Source organism: Girardinichthys multiradiatus, chromosome 7, assembly GCF_021462225.1.
Source record: "Girardinichthys multiradiatus isolate DD_20200921_A chromosome 7, DD_fGirMul_XY1, whole genome shotgun sequence".
Lineage (NCBI taxonomy): Eukaryota > Metazoa > Chordata > Actinopteri > Cyprinodontiformes > Goodeidae > Girardinichthys > Girardinichthys multiradiatus.
In genome coordinates, this window is record NC_061800.1 from 44,995,122 (window position 1) to 45,010,600 (window position 15,479).

The 15,479-nt window shown below is 39.0% G+C and overlaps 1 protein-coding gene across 3 annotated transcripts in view; it reads left to right on the plus strand.

Annotated features, from left to right (window-relative positions):
• parp14rs1 (poly(ADP-ribose) polymerase family member 14-related sequence 1) overlaps positions 1 to 11,624 on the plus strand; it is a 14,186-nt gene extending 2,562 nt beyond the window's left edge. For 2 of the 3 annotated variants that reach the window (XM_047369899.1, XM_047369902.1), the window contains 12 exons: positions 26 to 2,274; positions 2,619 to 2,849; positions 3,015 to 3,236; positions 3,432 to 3,522; positions 3,657 to 3,803; positions 5,791 to 5,853; positions 5,955 to 6,131; positions 6,536 to 6,754; positions 8,075 to 8,689; positions 8,857 to 8,993; positions 9,125 to 9,299; positions 10,378 to 11,624. In XM_047369899.1, coding sequence (XP_047225855.1) covers positions 26 to 2,274; positions 2,619 to 2,849; positions 3,015 to 3,236; positions 3,432 to 3,522; positions 3,657 to 3,803; positions 5,791 to 5,853; positions 5,955 to 6,131; positions 6,536 to 6,754; positions 8,075 to 8,689; positions 8,857 to 8,993; positions 9,125 to 9,299; positions 10,378 to 10,661 — 4,610 coding nt within the window. In that variant the 3' untranslated portion in view covers positions 10,662 to 11,624. The remainder of the gene's footprint in view (positions 1 to 25; positions 2,275 to 2,618; positions 2,850 to 3,014; positions 3,237 to 3,431; positions 3,523 to 3,656; positions 3,804 to 5,790; positions 5,854 to 5,954; positions 6,132 to 6,535; positions 6,755 to 8,074; positions 8,690 to 8,856; positions 8,994 to 9,124; positions 9,300 to 10,377) is intronic. The other variant, XM_047369900.1, reaches the window with a different exon arrangement.
• Positions 11,625 to 15,479: the final 3,855 nt, after the last annotated feature.

The window sequence follows — 15,479 nt, forward strand, 5'->3', positions numbered from 1 at the left end:
TGTAACTTTTTATTTTTTCCCACAGGTGTTAAGAAAGTCATAAATAAGAAGCATGAAATAAAAAAGGAAGAAGTCAAAGTCTACCCGTTTTATGAGTCTTTGGGTGTAGCCCTTTATGGTAAAGATAAGCCATCACCAAAACTTCCTGCTGCCATCTCTGAACCCATTGACAATGCTGTCCTAAAATACCTAACTACCAACAAAGCAGCTCTGGAGGCCATTCGTTGTGACTTGGAAAAACATTTCTGCAACGTAACGCTGGAGCAGTCTGCCGTCCGCCTTAGTGCCTCGCCTTTATTACTGAAGCAAAAAGATGCCAAAGCCATCATCAAAGAGTGGACAGATACAGTGAAGTCAGCCTTAGCTCAGGCTGTGTCAAAGTTCAAATCCATCAAGTTCTCCCTGGAGTTAGATGTATGGAAGGAGTCTGAGCAGAAGGTTAAAGAGAAGCTACAGAAGGAAGATGTGGTTGTAGTTCCTGATAAAAGCAGTGGGGTCCTTTCAGTGGCTGGCCTCGTAAATGATGTCAACAAACTTGAGAAACCCGTTTCAGAGCTTCTAAGCAAGATTAAGGAAAGGGTCAGAAGGGAGAAATTAAGTAAAACTCAGGAAATCAATGTGTCACCATCAATGTTCCACATCCTTTCTGAAGATGGTGTTCAGGATAAGCTCCTGCAAGTGTACCCAGAGCTCAAAATGTCATATGACCAAAAGAACAAAGCTTTGAAAGTAACTGGCTTTGTGGATGAGATTATTGATGCAACCAAAGTGATAAGCAATGCAATGTTTGCATTAAAACGACAGAATTTAGAAATAGATCAATCTTTGCTTGACATGCTAAAGGAAGAACAACAAGAAGAGGCCACAGATGCACTTCTCACAGCCTACAATGTAAAAGCAGCCTTGGATATCAGTCCACAGAGAGTGCAGCTTGTTGCTGTTTCTGACAATGATCTAATCAGTGCCCAAGACCATCTAAGCCAAACGCTGAAATCTCAATACATTGAGGTGGAAGACAGTGAAGTCCTGAAGATGCCAGAGTGGCAGCAGCTGGTCCATCAGCTGGAAACAGCAAACAGTGTGTCAGGAATGAGAACTCAGATTATAACTCGCCAACAGCAAGTGGTAGTGTCCGGTCACAAAGACAAAGTGGACAAAGTAAGCAGTGAACTAGATGACTTTTTAACACAAAAGGCTCATGTTGAAGAACTTGTTGCTGTTGAGGCAAATGTCATCATTGAGTACCTTAACAGTCAGCCACACTGGTTGAAAAAACTGGAAAGTGGGGTGGATGTGTCTTTCGGAAAGGAGGACATTATCCTAAGTGGCTGTAGAGCTGCTGTGATAGATGGCAAGACCATAGTCACAGATTTACTCTCTTCTGTGTTCTTCGATAGTTTTAAAGTCACAAAACCTGGAGTCAAGAAGTTTTTTCAAGAAAAAGAATCCATGTATGCTGCCTTAATTAAGAGTGACACTGGCTGCTTGGTCCAACTGGTTGATAACTCTAAAGAAGAACAAGAAGACTTCGCCTTAGTACAAGTACAAAAACCCATTTACAAAATCCAGACAACTGATGGAGTGGAAATAGTGATATCCAAGGCAGACCTGTGCAGTTACTCTGTGGATGCTATTGTCAATCCTTCTTCTGATGACTTGAAACATGATGGAGGTCTTGGTTTGGCACTTTCAACAGCTGCAGGACCACAATTGCAGGCCGTCTGTGACAAAATAATCAACTTAAAAGGAAAACTCCGACCTGGAGACTGTGTTATAACTGATGCTGGGGGAATGCTTTGTTGCAAAAAATTAATCCATGCTGTAGGACCAGTTTTTGATCGAAGTAAGCCAAAAAAGGCTGAGGCCCAGTTGAAAAGAACTGTTAAAGAAAGCTTAGAACTTGCTGAAAAGTGTGGCTGTGTTTCTGTGGCTCTTCCTGCCATCAGCAAAGGTCTCGGCTTCCCCCTCAATCTGTGCCTAGTTACCATTGTTAAAGCATTGAAGGAATACTGTGATGAGAGGTGTGACGACAACCCCTTGAAGAAGATTCATCTGGTGGACAATGAGGACAATGTTACTCTTGGCATGGAGGCTGCTGTGAAGCAGGAGTTTGGAAATTATGGAGTTAGTGTTTCACCACAAAACCCTTTCCCCAAAGTTAGTCAAAAGTCTCAGCTGGTTAAGCTAGCTCCATCTGAACCCAGCTTGTGCAAAGCGCAGACCAAAGAGGGCTTGAACATCGTTCTTAAAAAGGGAAATATTGAGACTTCCAAGGTAAATATGCAGGTTTTTCAGTATTTAATTTAAAGATGAAAAAAAGAGTTAGATCCTTAGAGCAGAATGAGGCTAAAGGCTAGACAGGAAACCTTTTTTTTAATGTGAGACCAGGGTTTAGTTTTTTTTTTACTGTTTTCTTAGTAGCCTCAGGATGCTATCTACTGCAGGTAAAGGATAAGAGCTTCCCAGAACCCCACTCATCTGTCTCTCTAGCTTTAAGAAATACTGACCGAGAAATAATAGATATCTTAGGACTGAAATATTCTCCTCACTGATTACACCACTGATTATTATTGGCTTTTTGTTCCACATGTCATAATTGTGTTATACCACATTTTCAGACAGAGGTAATTGTGAACACTGTGGCTGAAGATCTTATATTGAACAAAGGGGCCATTTCAAACGCCATCTTCAGTGCAGCTGGACCCAAGCTTCAGCAGCTGGTACATAACCAGAAAACTGGTGGAACACCAGGTGAGATTGTTGTCACGGACAGCTGCAAGCTAAAGAGCAAAAAAGTTTTCCATGCGATCGCTCCGCACTGGGACAATGGCCAAGGCGCTGCTGAAAAGGTACAATTATTTTTATCAGGTGTAGAACGTTTTAAACGTCTTTCTGAATCTGGTCAAGTATCAGCAAAATCAGCCATTTACTTCAGGTCTGATCTTGTGTTTTTTGTAAAATAATTCATTTTCAGAAAAACCTCTAGATAATCTGATTTACACTTTGTCTTTCAGACTCTAACTGGGATTTTTAAAGATTGCTTGGACCTAGCAGAGAAAACCTGTTTGACATCTATTACTTTCCCGGCTGTTGGCACCGGAAACTTGGGTTTTCCGAAAGATCTTGTTGTCTCCTTGATGATGGATAAAATCTTAGAGTTTAGCAGCCAACGACAATCCAAGCACCTCAAGAAGGTTGCAGTTGTTCTTTATCCTGGAGATACACAGACTATTAAGGTAATGAAACAATAGAGATCAACGTAATTTTAAAGTGCTAAACCACAGCTCAGAATTTACTGAACAGCATGATCAGTTTTTAAAGCTCACAAATTAGCAATAGGCAGGTTTAGTACTTTTTTATATCTGGAATTAACTTATAATGATGAAAAATGACTTTATTATAAGAAAGCATCTATGAAATTCATTCTGCAGGTATTCACTGATGAATTTAAGAAGAAGTTCCCCAGTGCCACAGCTCCTTCAGTAACAGTTTCAGCGCCCGCAGATTCTTCACAAAGTGCAGGTAGGCAGGTTTTTCTAGTCAGCTGTAATTTGATTAACATTTAAAAAAGGCCTTAATATTAGTTTTTGTTTCCCAACAATAGCCTTATTCCATGGTTGAATTGTTATTTCTGTCTGGTTTCTGTCTACCCACAGGCAAATTCTCTAAAGTTGTCTCCAGTTCAGGAATGCATGAGACTAAACTGGGAAATGTGACGGTGCAGGTAGTAACTGGAGATATAACTAAGGAGACCACCGATGTCATCATCAACTCTTCAAATGATAGCTTCACTCTCAAGTCAGGTAAATCTATATGTTATAAATAGGTTCCCCAAGATTCCATCCTGGGACCCATCCTATTCAATATCTATATGCTCCCCCTAGCTCAGATCGTAACAAACAACAAGATAAGTTACCGTAACTACGCAGCTGACACACAACGCGACCATACAATGTCACTAGGTCACTGTGAACCTATAGAACAAATCAATGTGTGGATGTGTCGTAATTTTCTTCAGTTGAATAAAAACAAAACTAAAGTCATTAGTTTCGGACCAAAATTGGAGCAATTAAGAGTCACCACACAGCTTCAGTTTCTACAGCTAGAAACCACTGATCGGGCCTGAAATCTGGGTGTTGTAATGGACTCAGACCTGAACCTTTCGAGGCACGTAAAGACAATCACAAAGTTGGACTTCTATCACCTGAAGAACGTTTCCATTTTCCATCCCATTAAAAGACCAATGTCTCAACAGGATCTCAAAAAACTCATCCATTCTTTTATCTTTAGTCTAGTTGATTCCTGCAAGTTTCTTCGCAGGTCTGCCTAAAAAGTCAACCAGACTGCAGCTGATCCAATAGCCATCCTCACTAAAACTAAGACAGTAGAGCAAATCATCCCAGTTCTAAAGTCCTTCCACTGCTCCCTGGACCTCAGAGAGTAGACTTTAAAATACTTCTATTAGATTATAAGTCACTGAATGGCTTTGCACCGAAATACATTAAAGATCTATTGCTGTTTTATTAACACTCCAGACCACTCAGGTCTTCTGCTTCCAGTCCACTCTGCATCCACAGAACCAGAACCAAACATGGAGAACCAGCATTCAGTTATTCTGCTCCTCTAATCTGGAACAAACGTCCAGAAAACTGCAAAAATGCAGAATCGCTAAATTCTTTAAAATCCAGGTTAAAAACCCATTTGTTTAGAATTGCTTTTGATTCTTCTATTTAAACCGTTACCTGAAACATATTGATAAAGGTCTCTACTGGGGATAAAGATTAATCGGGATTTTCCATCTCGGAACAGACAGTTTAAAGGACCTCGCTGTCCACAAAGAGAAGCTGTCCACTGTAGAAATATTCCACCATTATCGAGACACATAATGGGTCAGAACAGTTCTAAGGAGTTGCGTACCCCTCAGGGAGAACCGTTTGATTTTATGTAAAGAAAATATGGGCCTAAAATCATCAAGTGCATAACATTAACACAAAATCTAACCAAAGGCCTAAAAATCAAAAATGACAAAATATTCCAAATGATAAAAGTATAAACGGTCCTGCAAATAAATTAAACATTTAAAATTATAAGAAAGGTTTCTACTGCGGTTAAAGGTGATTTGGGATGTTCTACCATAGAACTGAGCGAGGCGGACCTCGCTGTCTACAGTGAGAAGCAGATCACTGCAGAAGCCCCCCCACCTCCTGACGGACCGTGGCTGAGCTGGGCTCTTCTAGCAAAGTCTACAGAGCACCGAGAAGGCTCTGACTCGTGGTCCGGAGAGGACAAGTGGACAAGTTTTAACGGAATATTGTCCCACTACCCAGACGCATAATGGGTCAGAAGGTTCTAAGAAATTACCTCCTCCCTATGGAGAATTCTTTGATATTATGAAGATAAATTATGGACCAAAAAGCACAGAGTGCATCAATGAATGGGTCAAACATGTACGTTTTCCTTAATAGAGTTCGTTTAGTCTTTACATAAACCTTAAGGTCATTGATTTTAAACTGTAATCCAATTTTTCTTTACTTTTCTTAATCATGCCACTGTTTTTAATGTTTTTTGTCATGTAAAGCACTTTGAATTTCTTGTGTCTGAAATCTGCTAGACATACACTTCCCAAATATACTTGCCGAGCCTTGTCTATCTCTATCATGCCAGGTATACATTTTCAGAATGCACTAAACACATGCTTTAAGCTTCTTAATAACATGGATTTATTGTTAGACAGACATGTTTTATATAGTAAAAGAGGTTTAAAACCTTTCACCTTATCTACCTTCTCAGGAGTATCCAAGGCTATTCTGGATGCAGCTGGTGTCGCTGTTTTAGAAGAATGTCAGTACCTTGGTAAGAACAGAAACTCTTGCTCAATTATAACAAGCATGCTTAGTTTCTGGTTAATTTAGTTCTGCAGCTACGTTGTGATTGTGACTGAAACACTCCACCAGGTACCCAGCCCAACCAAGGCATGATAATGACTGTACCAGGAAACCTAAAGTGCAGTAAGATTCTCCACCTGGTCGGACAGACGGACCCAGTAAAACTAAACCAGACCGTGAAGGAAGCGCTCCAAATGTGTGTGAAGAACTCCTACACTTCTGTTTCATTTCCTGCCATTGGCACAGGTGAGGCTTACCAACAGACCTCAGAAATGTATTCATTCACCCTTTTTTTTTTGCATATGCCAAAATGATCACATCTTAGGTTGCCTGCATACTTAGATGTCCAGCTTATTGAAGTTTAAGTGCTTAAATTCCAGATAATTCAGATTTTAAAAGATGTGTATTCATGAAGCAACTAATACATGGACTATTCTTTACACTGGATTTAAATAGTATCATTATTTAATATAATGAAATTTAATAAGTTTCATTATCTTGGATCCAAAGAATTTGACTGTATAGATTTGGACTGAAGAAACATGTAAACTTGCTTTCACTCGAGAATGAGTCTTAAATTGACACTTTGTGGGTGGAATATAACTTTTTTGGCAGATTTGAAGCATCTCATTTGGGTTGTCCCTTTTCAGGTCAAGGTAACATAAAAGCAAAACAGGTGGCAGACTCCATGTTGGACGCAGTGATTGATGTGCTCGGCCAAAACACGTCCAGCTCCCTGACTTTAATCCGGATCGTCATTTTCCAGCAACAGATGCTAAAAGATTTCTGCAGCAGCATGCAAGAAAGGGAAGACACTGGGCCAAAGGATAAAGCGGGTTTCTGGACAAACATTGGCCACAAGTTAAAATGTAAGTATGGAGATTAAAACTATCTCACTAAAGTGAGTACACCCCTCACATATTTGTAAATATTTTAGTAGATCTTTTCATGGGACAACACTAAAGATATGACACTTTGATACAATGTAAAGTAGCTAGTGTGTAGCTTGTATAACAATGTGAATTTTCTGTATCCTCAAAATAACTCAACTCACGGCCAATAATGTCTAAACCACTGGGAACAAAAGTGAGTACACCCCTAAGTGTAAATGTCCAAATTGTGCCCAATTAGCCATATTCCCTCCCTGGTGTCATGTGACCCGTTAGTGTTACAAGGCCTCAGGTGTGAATGGGGAGCAGGTGTGTTAAATGTGGTGTTATTGCTCTGACACTCTCTCATACTGGACAGTGGAAGTTCAACATGACACCTCTTGGCAAAAAACTCTCTAAGGATCTGAAAAAAAAAAGAATTGCTGCTCTACATAAAGATGGCCTAAGCTATAAGAAGATTGTCAACAACCTGAAACTGAGCTGCAGCACGGTGGCAAAGACCATACAGCGGTTTAACAGGACAGGTTCCAATCAGAACAGGCACCGCCATGGTCCACCAAAAAAGTTGAGTGCAAATGCTCAGCGTCATATTCAGCAGTTTCCTTTTGAGAATAGACATACAAGTGCTGCCAGCAATGCTGCATTAGTTGACGGGGTGGGGAGTCGGACCATACGCCGCATCTAAAGATGATGCACAAGACATGGATTACTGGAACCATGTCCTGTGGTCTGATGAGACCAAGATAATCATGTTTGGTGCAGATGGTCTCAAGCATGTGTGACAGCAACCAGGTGAGAAGTACAAAGACAAGTGAGTCTTATTACAGCCAAGAACGGTGGTGGGAATGACATGGTTTGGGGTTGCATAAGTGCTGCAAGCAGAGCATGTTTCTTCCCTTCAGGCAATGGGCAGCAGGTAGGTATTCCAACATGATAATGTTGTTATAGAGCCGCTCTAGTGAACTCCAGTTGAACAAAGTTGAAGCAGTGCTGCAAAATAATGGTGGCCACACAACATTTTGGCACAATAAAGCATATTTTCGCTTAGGGGTGTACTCATTTTTGCTGCCTGCTGAGTGGTGAGTTGTTTTGAGAAGACAGCAAATTTACACTGTTATAAAAGCTACACACTGATCTACTTTACATATTATCAAATTGGCATATCTTCAGTTTTGTTCCATGAAAATATCTAATAAAATATTTTTTAAATGTGAAGGGTGTACTCACTTTGTTTCATATGAATAATAATAATCAGATTTCTGTCTGAAATAATAATTTAAATCATCTTTATTCTTACAGCAATATTTATATCTGAAAGTCCTGAAAAAAACAAGGAAGAGGATGAGTTTGATATTGAGACCATCAAAGTCGACCCTACTTTCTTTCACATCTGTGGTGGCACACAGGCCAGTGTAGATGCAGCCAAGAAGAAGATAACTGATCTGATATCTGAGCAACAAGACATCATGGACATAACAGACAACGCCATCTTAAACTTCTCTTCTGCAGACTGTCAGTGCATTGTCGACATCCAGAGGAACATGGGTGTGAGCATCAAGAATCATATCATTAACGGCCAAGCCTCACTCCTCATTGAAGGTCTCTGTAGAGATGTGCTCCGAGCCAGCCGAGAGATAGAGAATATGTTGAAGAAGGTGAGAAATGAGCAGGAACTGAAAAAGAAATGGGAGCTAACAGCCACTGTGGCAGATTGGCAGTATCAGCGACACGGGCTTCAGTATCAGAGCTTTGATCAGGTGAACAACTACGAGCTTGAGCATGCGTTGGAGAGGGGAATGACCAGTGTAAAGGTTACCATCCAGGGCTCAAACTATACTGTGCAGCTACCTAAGGGACCAGCCACTGACACCAAGGGAAACGTCCTACAGATAAGACGAAATGACAAACTAAAAGGTATTTCAGCCATAGATAGGATGTTGTTTTATAGCATCAGAATCCTTTTTCACTTCAGTTTACCTGATGTTACTGGACTTTTATTTGTCTGCTACAAATGACTAAAAGTTTTCTATTTCCAAAGGTGTCTAAAGAAACAACAATGATATGTTTTTGCTTTTTCGTAGCTGATGATGTTCCTGAGTTTTGGGATCCCATGCCGGCTGACCAAACATGCCATGCTGTCCCCCTCCAGTCCGGGTCATCGGAGTACGCAGAAATCCTAAATCTCTTTAAAGCCACATGTAACCGAGCTGTCACCAAGGTAACATAAGTAGTAGTGTTGTCCTGCTATCACCTGGATTTTTATTGATTTTTCCTTTAACTAAAGAAAAACACAAACACGATTACAAAGATGTTGGATAATTTACTAAAATCTTCTATCTCTGCTCTTAGATTGAGAGGATCCAGAATCCTGCACTGTGGAAAAGTCTTCAGATAAAAAAACATGAGATGGAGGTGAGAAATAATCATCAGAACAATGACAAACGGCTCTTCCATGGCACCTCTGAAGCCACTGTCCCCATCATCAATGAACGTGGCTTCAACAGAAGCTACGCAGGAAAAAATGGTGAGACTTTCAGGGACTTCTTTGTCTTTTCAGAAGGTGACGGTACGACATCTGTCTGCCAAGTCAGTAACTTCTCAACAAAAACTTCTCTGGATTTAGTCGGATTTTTGAGGCCTTCCAAGTAAAACATTTTAATATCTGTGAGATATAATGCCATGTTGGTTAAAGTTAACCGTCCACATTGTCACAACAGACCAATGCTGAAGTTAGAGTTGTTTCCTAAACTGAACCCTGATCAGCATTACTTTGCTAAAGTTGCTGTTTATAAGGTTTGCAGCGACTGTATGTCGTTCCACCTGATCAGCTGATCATGAGTCCCTGGAGATTACTTCCAAACAACTACGAGAACTGTAGGAGTGTTTGATGCCATGACTTGAATGTGACAACCTCATTAAATCCAACAGTTTACTCCACCGCTCTGCAGTTGATAAGGAGATCTGTCTATCCAGGCATGGCTATGTCTGCTCCAACTTTTAGTTTTAGAACATACAAAAATTTAATTAATTTTAGAAATTCAAAAACATTCTTTGTTCACTGCTGACGGGTGTAAATAAAATATTTTTATGTATTTCTTCTTGATTGAAGCATACTGAAAATGTACCGAACTGTGATTTCTGTGTACTGTTGCACCCTACCGGTAATGGACTAAAAACATTTTCTAGACAATTAAACCCCTTTTATCTGAGACCCTTTTTGGACCTATAATTATTTGTTCTTCTCTACTTTTTTTCATTAAAGTATTGCATGCTTAAAATTATTTAGCATTTTTAATTGAAGAAAAACTAATTATGGCTCCTAAGTTCTTTCAATTTGGCGATTCTGGTCCAAGGTACAAAAGGTTTGTACACCACTGCTTTAAAAGATCTTAGTATTAAAAGATTACAAAAAAGTCTGGCTCCTTTAAGGCAAAACCTAATTAAATATGTACTGAAATAAGCAGTACTATGCTTATTTATTTGTATTATAAAAAAATTATATATTTGATTTTGAAGTATTTGAAAAAAAAGTAATATTATTGACAACTTCTATAACTGTGTCACGAATTCACAGACTGACTAATCTGTCCTTTAATTTGCAGCTACCTGTTATGGCAAAGGCGCCTACTTTGCTGTTAATGCCAATTACTCTGCTCAGGACACCTACTCCAGGCCCAATCAGAAAGGAGAGAAGTTAATGTACCTCTGCAGAGTGCTGACAGGAGACCACACCCTGGGACAGCAAAACATGATCGCTCCACCGTCCAAAGGGGGCACTGCCGTTGACATGTATGACAGTGTGGTGGACAACATGACCACCCCCAGCATGTTCATAGTGTTTCATGACACCCAGGCCTATCCTGAGTATCTGATTACTTTCAAATAATTCACCCAGTAAATGGTAAATACAAAAGCAACATTAACATAATAACCAAGCTTAATCTAATTGTTTTTCCTCAAATATTTTCTTCAACTTGCCCTAAATTCACTTCATTTGTATTCAGGCTCAAAGTGCTGCTTCAACGTCTCACACATACCTAAACGTTGGGCCCTGCAAGCAGGAACCAGTGAAAGATAAAATGAAGAGCTTCCAAAACATTTTGTTACCTATGCAATGTCATATAGCTCCTCTAGAGCTCCTCTAGAGCCTCTGAACATCAGTATGTATGAGTTCTGAAACAGACCTGCTCTGATCTAGAAATCACATAATTGTAGAAGTTAACACTGTGTTTTATTAGACTAACAATCACTTCTAAGTTTAAAAATGAAAGTAAACTTAACCAGTAAATATATAAGAATGTGAAATGAACAAACGCAGGTGATTTGACTGTACAAGATCTTAGTAAACTTCTAGACTTGAAGAAAATAATAAAGCATTCTTTAAAAACAGTTTTCTCTCATTATTCTAGCAATTAGAGAATCATTTTATTTATCCTAACTGACATAAAACAGGGAAAGATTAGTCTGATTTACTGTCAGACACTGAAAGAAATATTGTTGTCTGTCTTTCAAACTGTATGTAAATATCTGGTTCACCAGAGCTGAAATATGTTGCACTGTCCTTATATTTTAGTTTATGCTGCTGTGCTCCCTGTGTTTTGTTTTGTGTTTATTAGGTATTCTTTTTAATACTTTTTAAAGTTCCTTGTTTCATCCACAGCTGCATGGAGTTGTTATTCAAGCACATGTTCCTCATCCAGTAATCGCAGCACAAGCTAATATTCTCAGCCACTCCTTTATTAGATCCTTCTGTTTGTTCGTATTATGCTCTTGTCGCCTGTTTGTTTCTCTGCGTTTATCTATGTAAGCTTTTAGGACTTTATGCTTTAATAAAGTTCACTTCTTTCAACATCTGTGTGTTCCTGGTTAACTCTAGCCAAACATTTCAGTCCTCTGCAATAACACATTATAACAGAGATGCATGGTAACTTTGGGAGAGCTGCAAGGATCTACAGCTCAGGTGGTGCATTCTGTAAATTTCTTCGGCAGGGAGATGGCTGGAGCTAAATACAGAATAATCCTGGAAGAAAACCTGTAAGAGGCTACAAAAGTCTTGAGTGGGGTTGGGGTCCACTTTCGAGTAGGGCAACGATCCTAAACATACAGCCAGAGCTGTGACGCAAAATCCAACTCAGAATCCGTGGCAAGACTTAAATACATTTCATTTTTAGTTCAATCTGACTGAGTTTGACCTGTTTTGTAAAGTATGAGCATTACAACATATCAAAACAGCAACAAACTACACCTGATGTCGACATCCCTACACGCACCCAGAATGGAAAAAACAAACTGGTTAAAAATCCAAGTGTTACAGCAATGCTGCATTTACAGTCGGTCTGTTCCTTTCTATTCTCTCACTCAAAGTCACTCTGATTGAACATGAATTACGATGTTATAACTGCTTTTTATTTGAACAACCGAAATTATCAGGGCTTCCATCTTGAGTCTATCAGATTCTAATTATTTGAGCCTGTCTTGTAATCCATAAACAACTAAATAGTTATGCTAATATTTGGACATTCACAAAGAAAACTCAACAAACACTGTCGTAGGTTTGCTAATGTCACTTAGCCTAACTGTAACTTTAACCTAAAAAGAAGCTACTGGTGCCTCGTACCCATGGTAACACCATCTAATTACTGCCATTGAGTTCATTTGTAAGTTTTGGCTGATTTGTCTATTCATACACAGTTGAAGCCATAAAGCCCTAATAGATAATAGATTCTATGATCTAAAAGTTATTCAGAAATCTCAGATGTTTTACCACTTCTTGCTCCATGTGTTTTTATTTGAACAACCGAAATTATCAGGGCTTCAGTCAGCTCTGCTACACAAACAATTTTAACACTCGCTTTATGCCGAGAGTTCAGAAATGTGACTCTAAACTCAAATGAAAAAAACAAAAATTCATAACAAAGGGTTTCATGTGACTTTCCTGAAGTCTATAAAAATTGTTCATCTCTACAAACATGAGCAGCAGGACTAAAAAACAGGCACATCTTCTGACAGCTTTAAAGCATTGACATGGGAAATGACAGAATTTTTTATGCACCAGTTTTATGCAGAAGTTTTTATAACAAGCACCACCTTAAAAAGTATTAGTTTCCTCGTGCCATCTGACATTTTAAAACAGCAGTGCACAGGATTTTCAGCACAATGCATAAACAAAGCAAAAAGTTCTCATCTTCTGGCCTTAGTTAATTGGCTAAAGGATGCACTCTCACCAATGCCTTCACAGTAGTTTTGTAAACATGCTGTGAAAGTTCTTAAAGTATAGAATGCAGAGAAATACATTAGCTTGTATTGTTTATAACTTGGAACTGGAACACATTTAAGCTAGGTCGGATGTCATTTCTACACACGTGGACAAAATTATTGGTACCCCTCAGTTAATGAAAGAAAAACCCACAATGGTCACAGAAATAACTTGAATCTGACAAAGGTAATAATGAATACAAATTCTATGAAAATGAACAAATGAAAGTCAGACATTGCTTTTCAAACATGCTTTAACAGAATTATTAAAAAAATAAATAAACTCATGAAACAGGCCTGGACAAAAATGATGGTACCCTTAACTTAATATTTTGTTGCACAACTTTTTGAGGCCATCACTGCAATCATACGATTCCTATAACTGTCAATCAGACTTCTGCACCTCTCAGCAGGTATTCTGGCCCACTCCTCATGAGCAAACTGCTCCAGTTGTCTCTGGTTTGAAGGGTGCCTTTTCCAGATGACATGTTTCAGCTCCTTCCAAAGATGCTCAATAGGATTTAGGTCAGGGGTCATAGAAGGCCACTTCAGAATAGTCCAATGTTTTCCTCTTAGCTATTCTTGGGTGTTTTTAGCTCTGTTTTGGGTCATTATCCTGTTGCAAGACCCATGACCTGCGACTGAGACCAAGCTTTCTGACACTAGGCAGCACATTTCTCTCTAGAATCTCTTGATAGTCTTGAGATTTCATTATACGCTGCACAGATTCAAGACACCCTGCGCCAGATGCAGCAAAGCAGCCCCAGAACATAACAGAGCCTCCTCCATGTTTCACAGTAGGGACAGTGTTCTTCTCTTCATATGCTTAATTTTTCCAAATTCCAGTCGGGCTTTTTTATGATTTGTTTCCAACAATGGTGTTCTCTTTGGTTGTCTCCCTTTAAGTCCACTTTACCTCAAACAACGTGCGATCTGACACTGATGTTCCTTGAGCTTGAAGTTCACCTTTAATCTCTTTAGAAGTTTTTCTGGGATCTTTTGTTACCGTTCGTATTATCCATCTCTTTGTTTTGTCATCAATGTTCCTCCTGCGGCCACGTCCAGGGAGGTTGGCTACGGTCCCATGGATCTTAAATGTCTAAATAATATGTGCAACTGTAGTCACAGGAACATGAAGCTGCTTGGAGATGGTCTTATAACCTTTATTTTTAACATGCTTGTCTATAATTTTCTTTCTAATCTCCTGAGACAACTCTTTCCTTCCCTTCCTCTGGTCCATGTTGAGTCTGGTACCATGTTACCAAACAGCACAGTGACTACCTGTAGCCATATATATAGGCCCACTGACGGATTACAAGAATGTAGACACCTGTGATGCTAATTAATGGACACACCTTGACTTAACATGTCCCTTTGGTCACATTATTTTCAGGAGTACCATTATTTTTGTCCAGGCCTGTTTCATGAGTTTTTTTTTTTTTTATAATTCTGTTGAAGCATGTTTGAAAAGCAATGTTGACTTTCATTTGTACATTTTCATAGAATTTTTATTCACTAATATCTTTGTCAGATTCAAGTTATTTCTGTGACCATTGTGGGTTTTTCTTTCATTAACCGAGGGGTACCAACAATTTTGTCCACGTGTGTATATCTCAGCTTAGATGTAAATTGATCACAGGAAATGTTGCCACCAGCTCTTGTTCCTGATTCTCCCAAATTGTTTTCTTTGAGAAGATCCTGTACAGCCAAACATTCTCTGCTTAAACATCTCATGTTTTGGGCTGTAGACGATTCTTGGCTCTGCATCACAGTTAACTTGTTTACATTTACCTTTTAAATAACCAATACAAAAATTACTTCTTAGTAACACCCAGTTACCTCAGTATCACAGTTTGAGTCGACAGCTACACACGTCAGAGGAAGGAAAGTCAGCTACAACAGTTTAAGGTTCAAACTTTCATTTAATGTTCATATATCCTGACATTTCTAAGATGAAAGCCACCAAAATATTTCACTGTACTGCAACTGAGTTTCTCACACAACCATATTACAGATTTTCATGCAGTATTAATACTGTTCTGTCACTAGGAGACATCAGTTTGTTGTGAGACTGACATTTTTTCCATTATCACTAAAATATAGGGCTTTAAGAGCAAGCTCAAGTGTGCAGAGCAAGCACCGCCTTATAGAGGTGTAATTCATTTCTTATACTTCGCTTCTTGATTTTCGTCAATGAATTCTAATGAGAAAATCCAATTACCATAACAAGCCGCCCAAGAAGTAAATTCTTTTACCATTTCTATATGGTTACATTGTTTTATGTTGTTGTTAAAACCATTTTGTGCGTAAAACCAGTGTCCTGTGTTTTAATATAATCAACTAACTAAAGGCAAAAGCACAAAATTATTCAATGATCATGACATTTTAAGTAAAAATGTATCGGTATCAGCGATTCTAGCCCTGTATATATTTACTTGTTCTTGGTTCT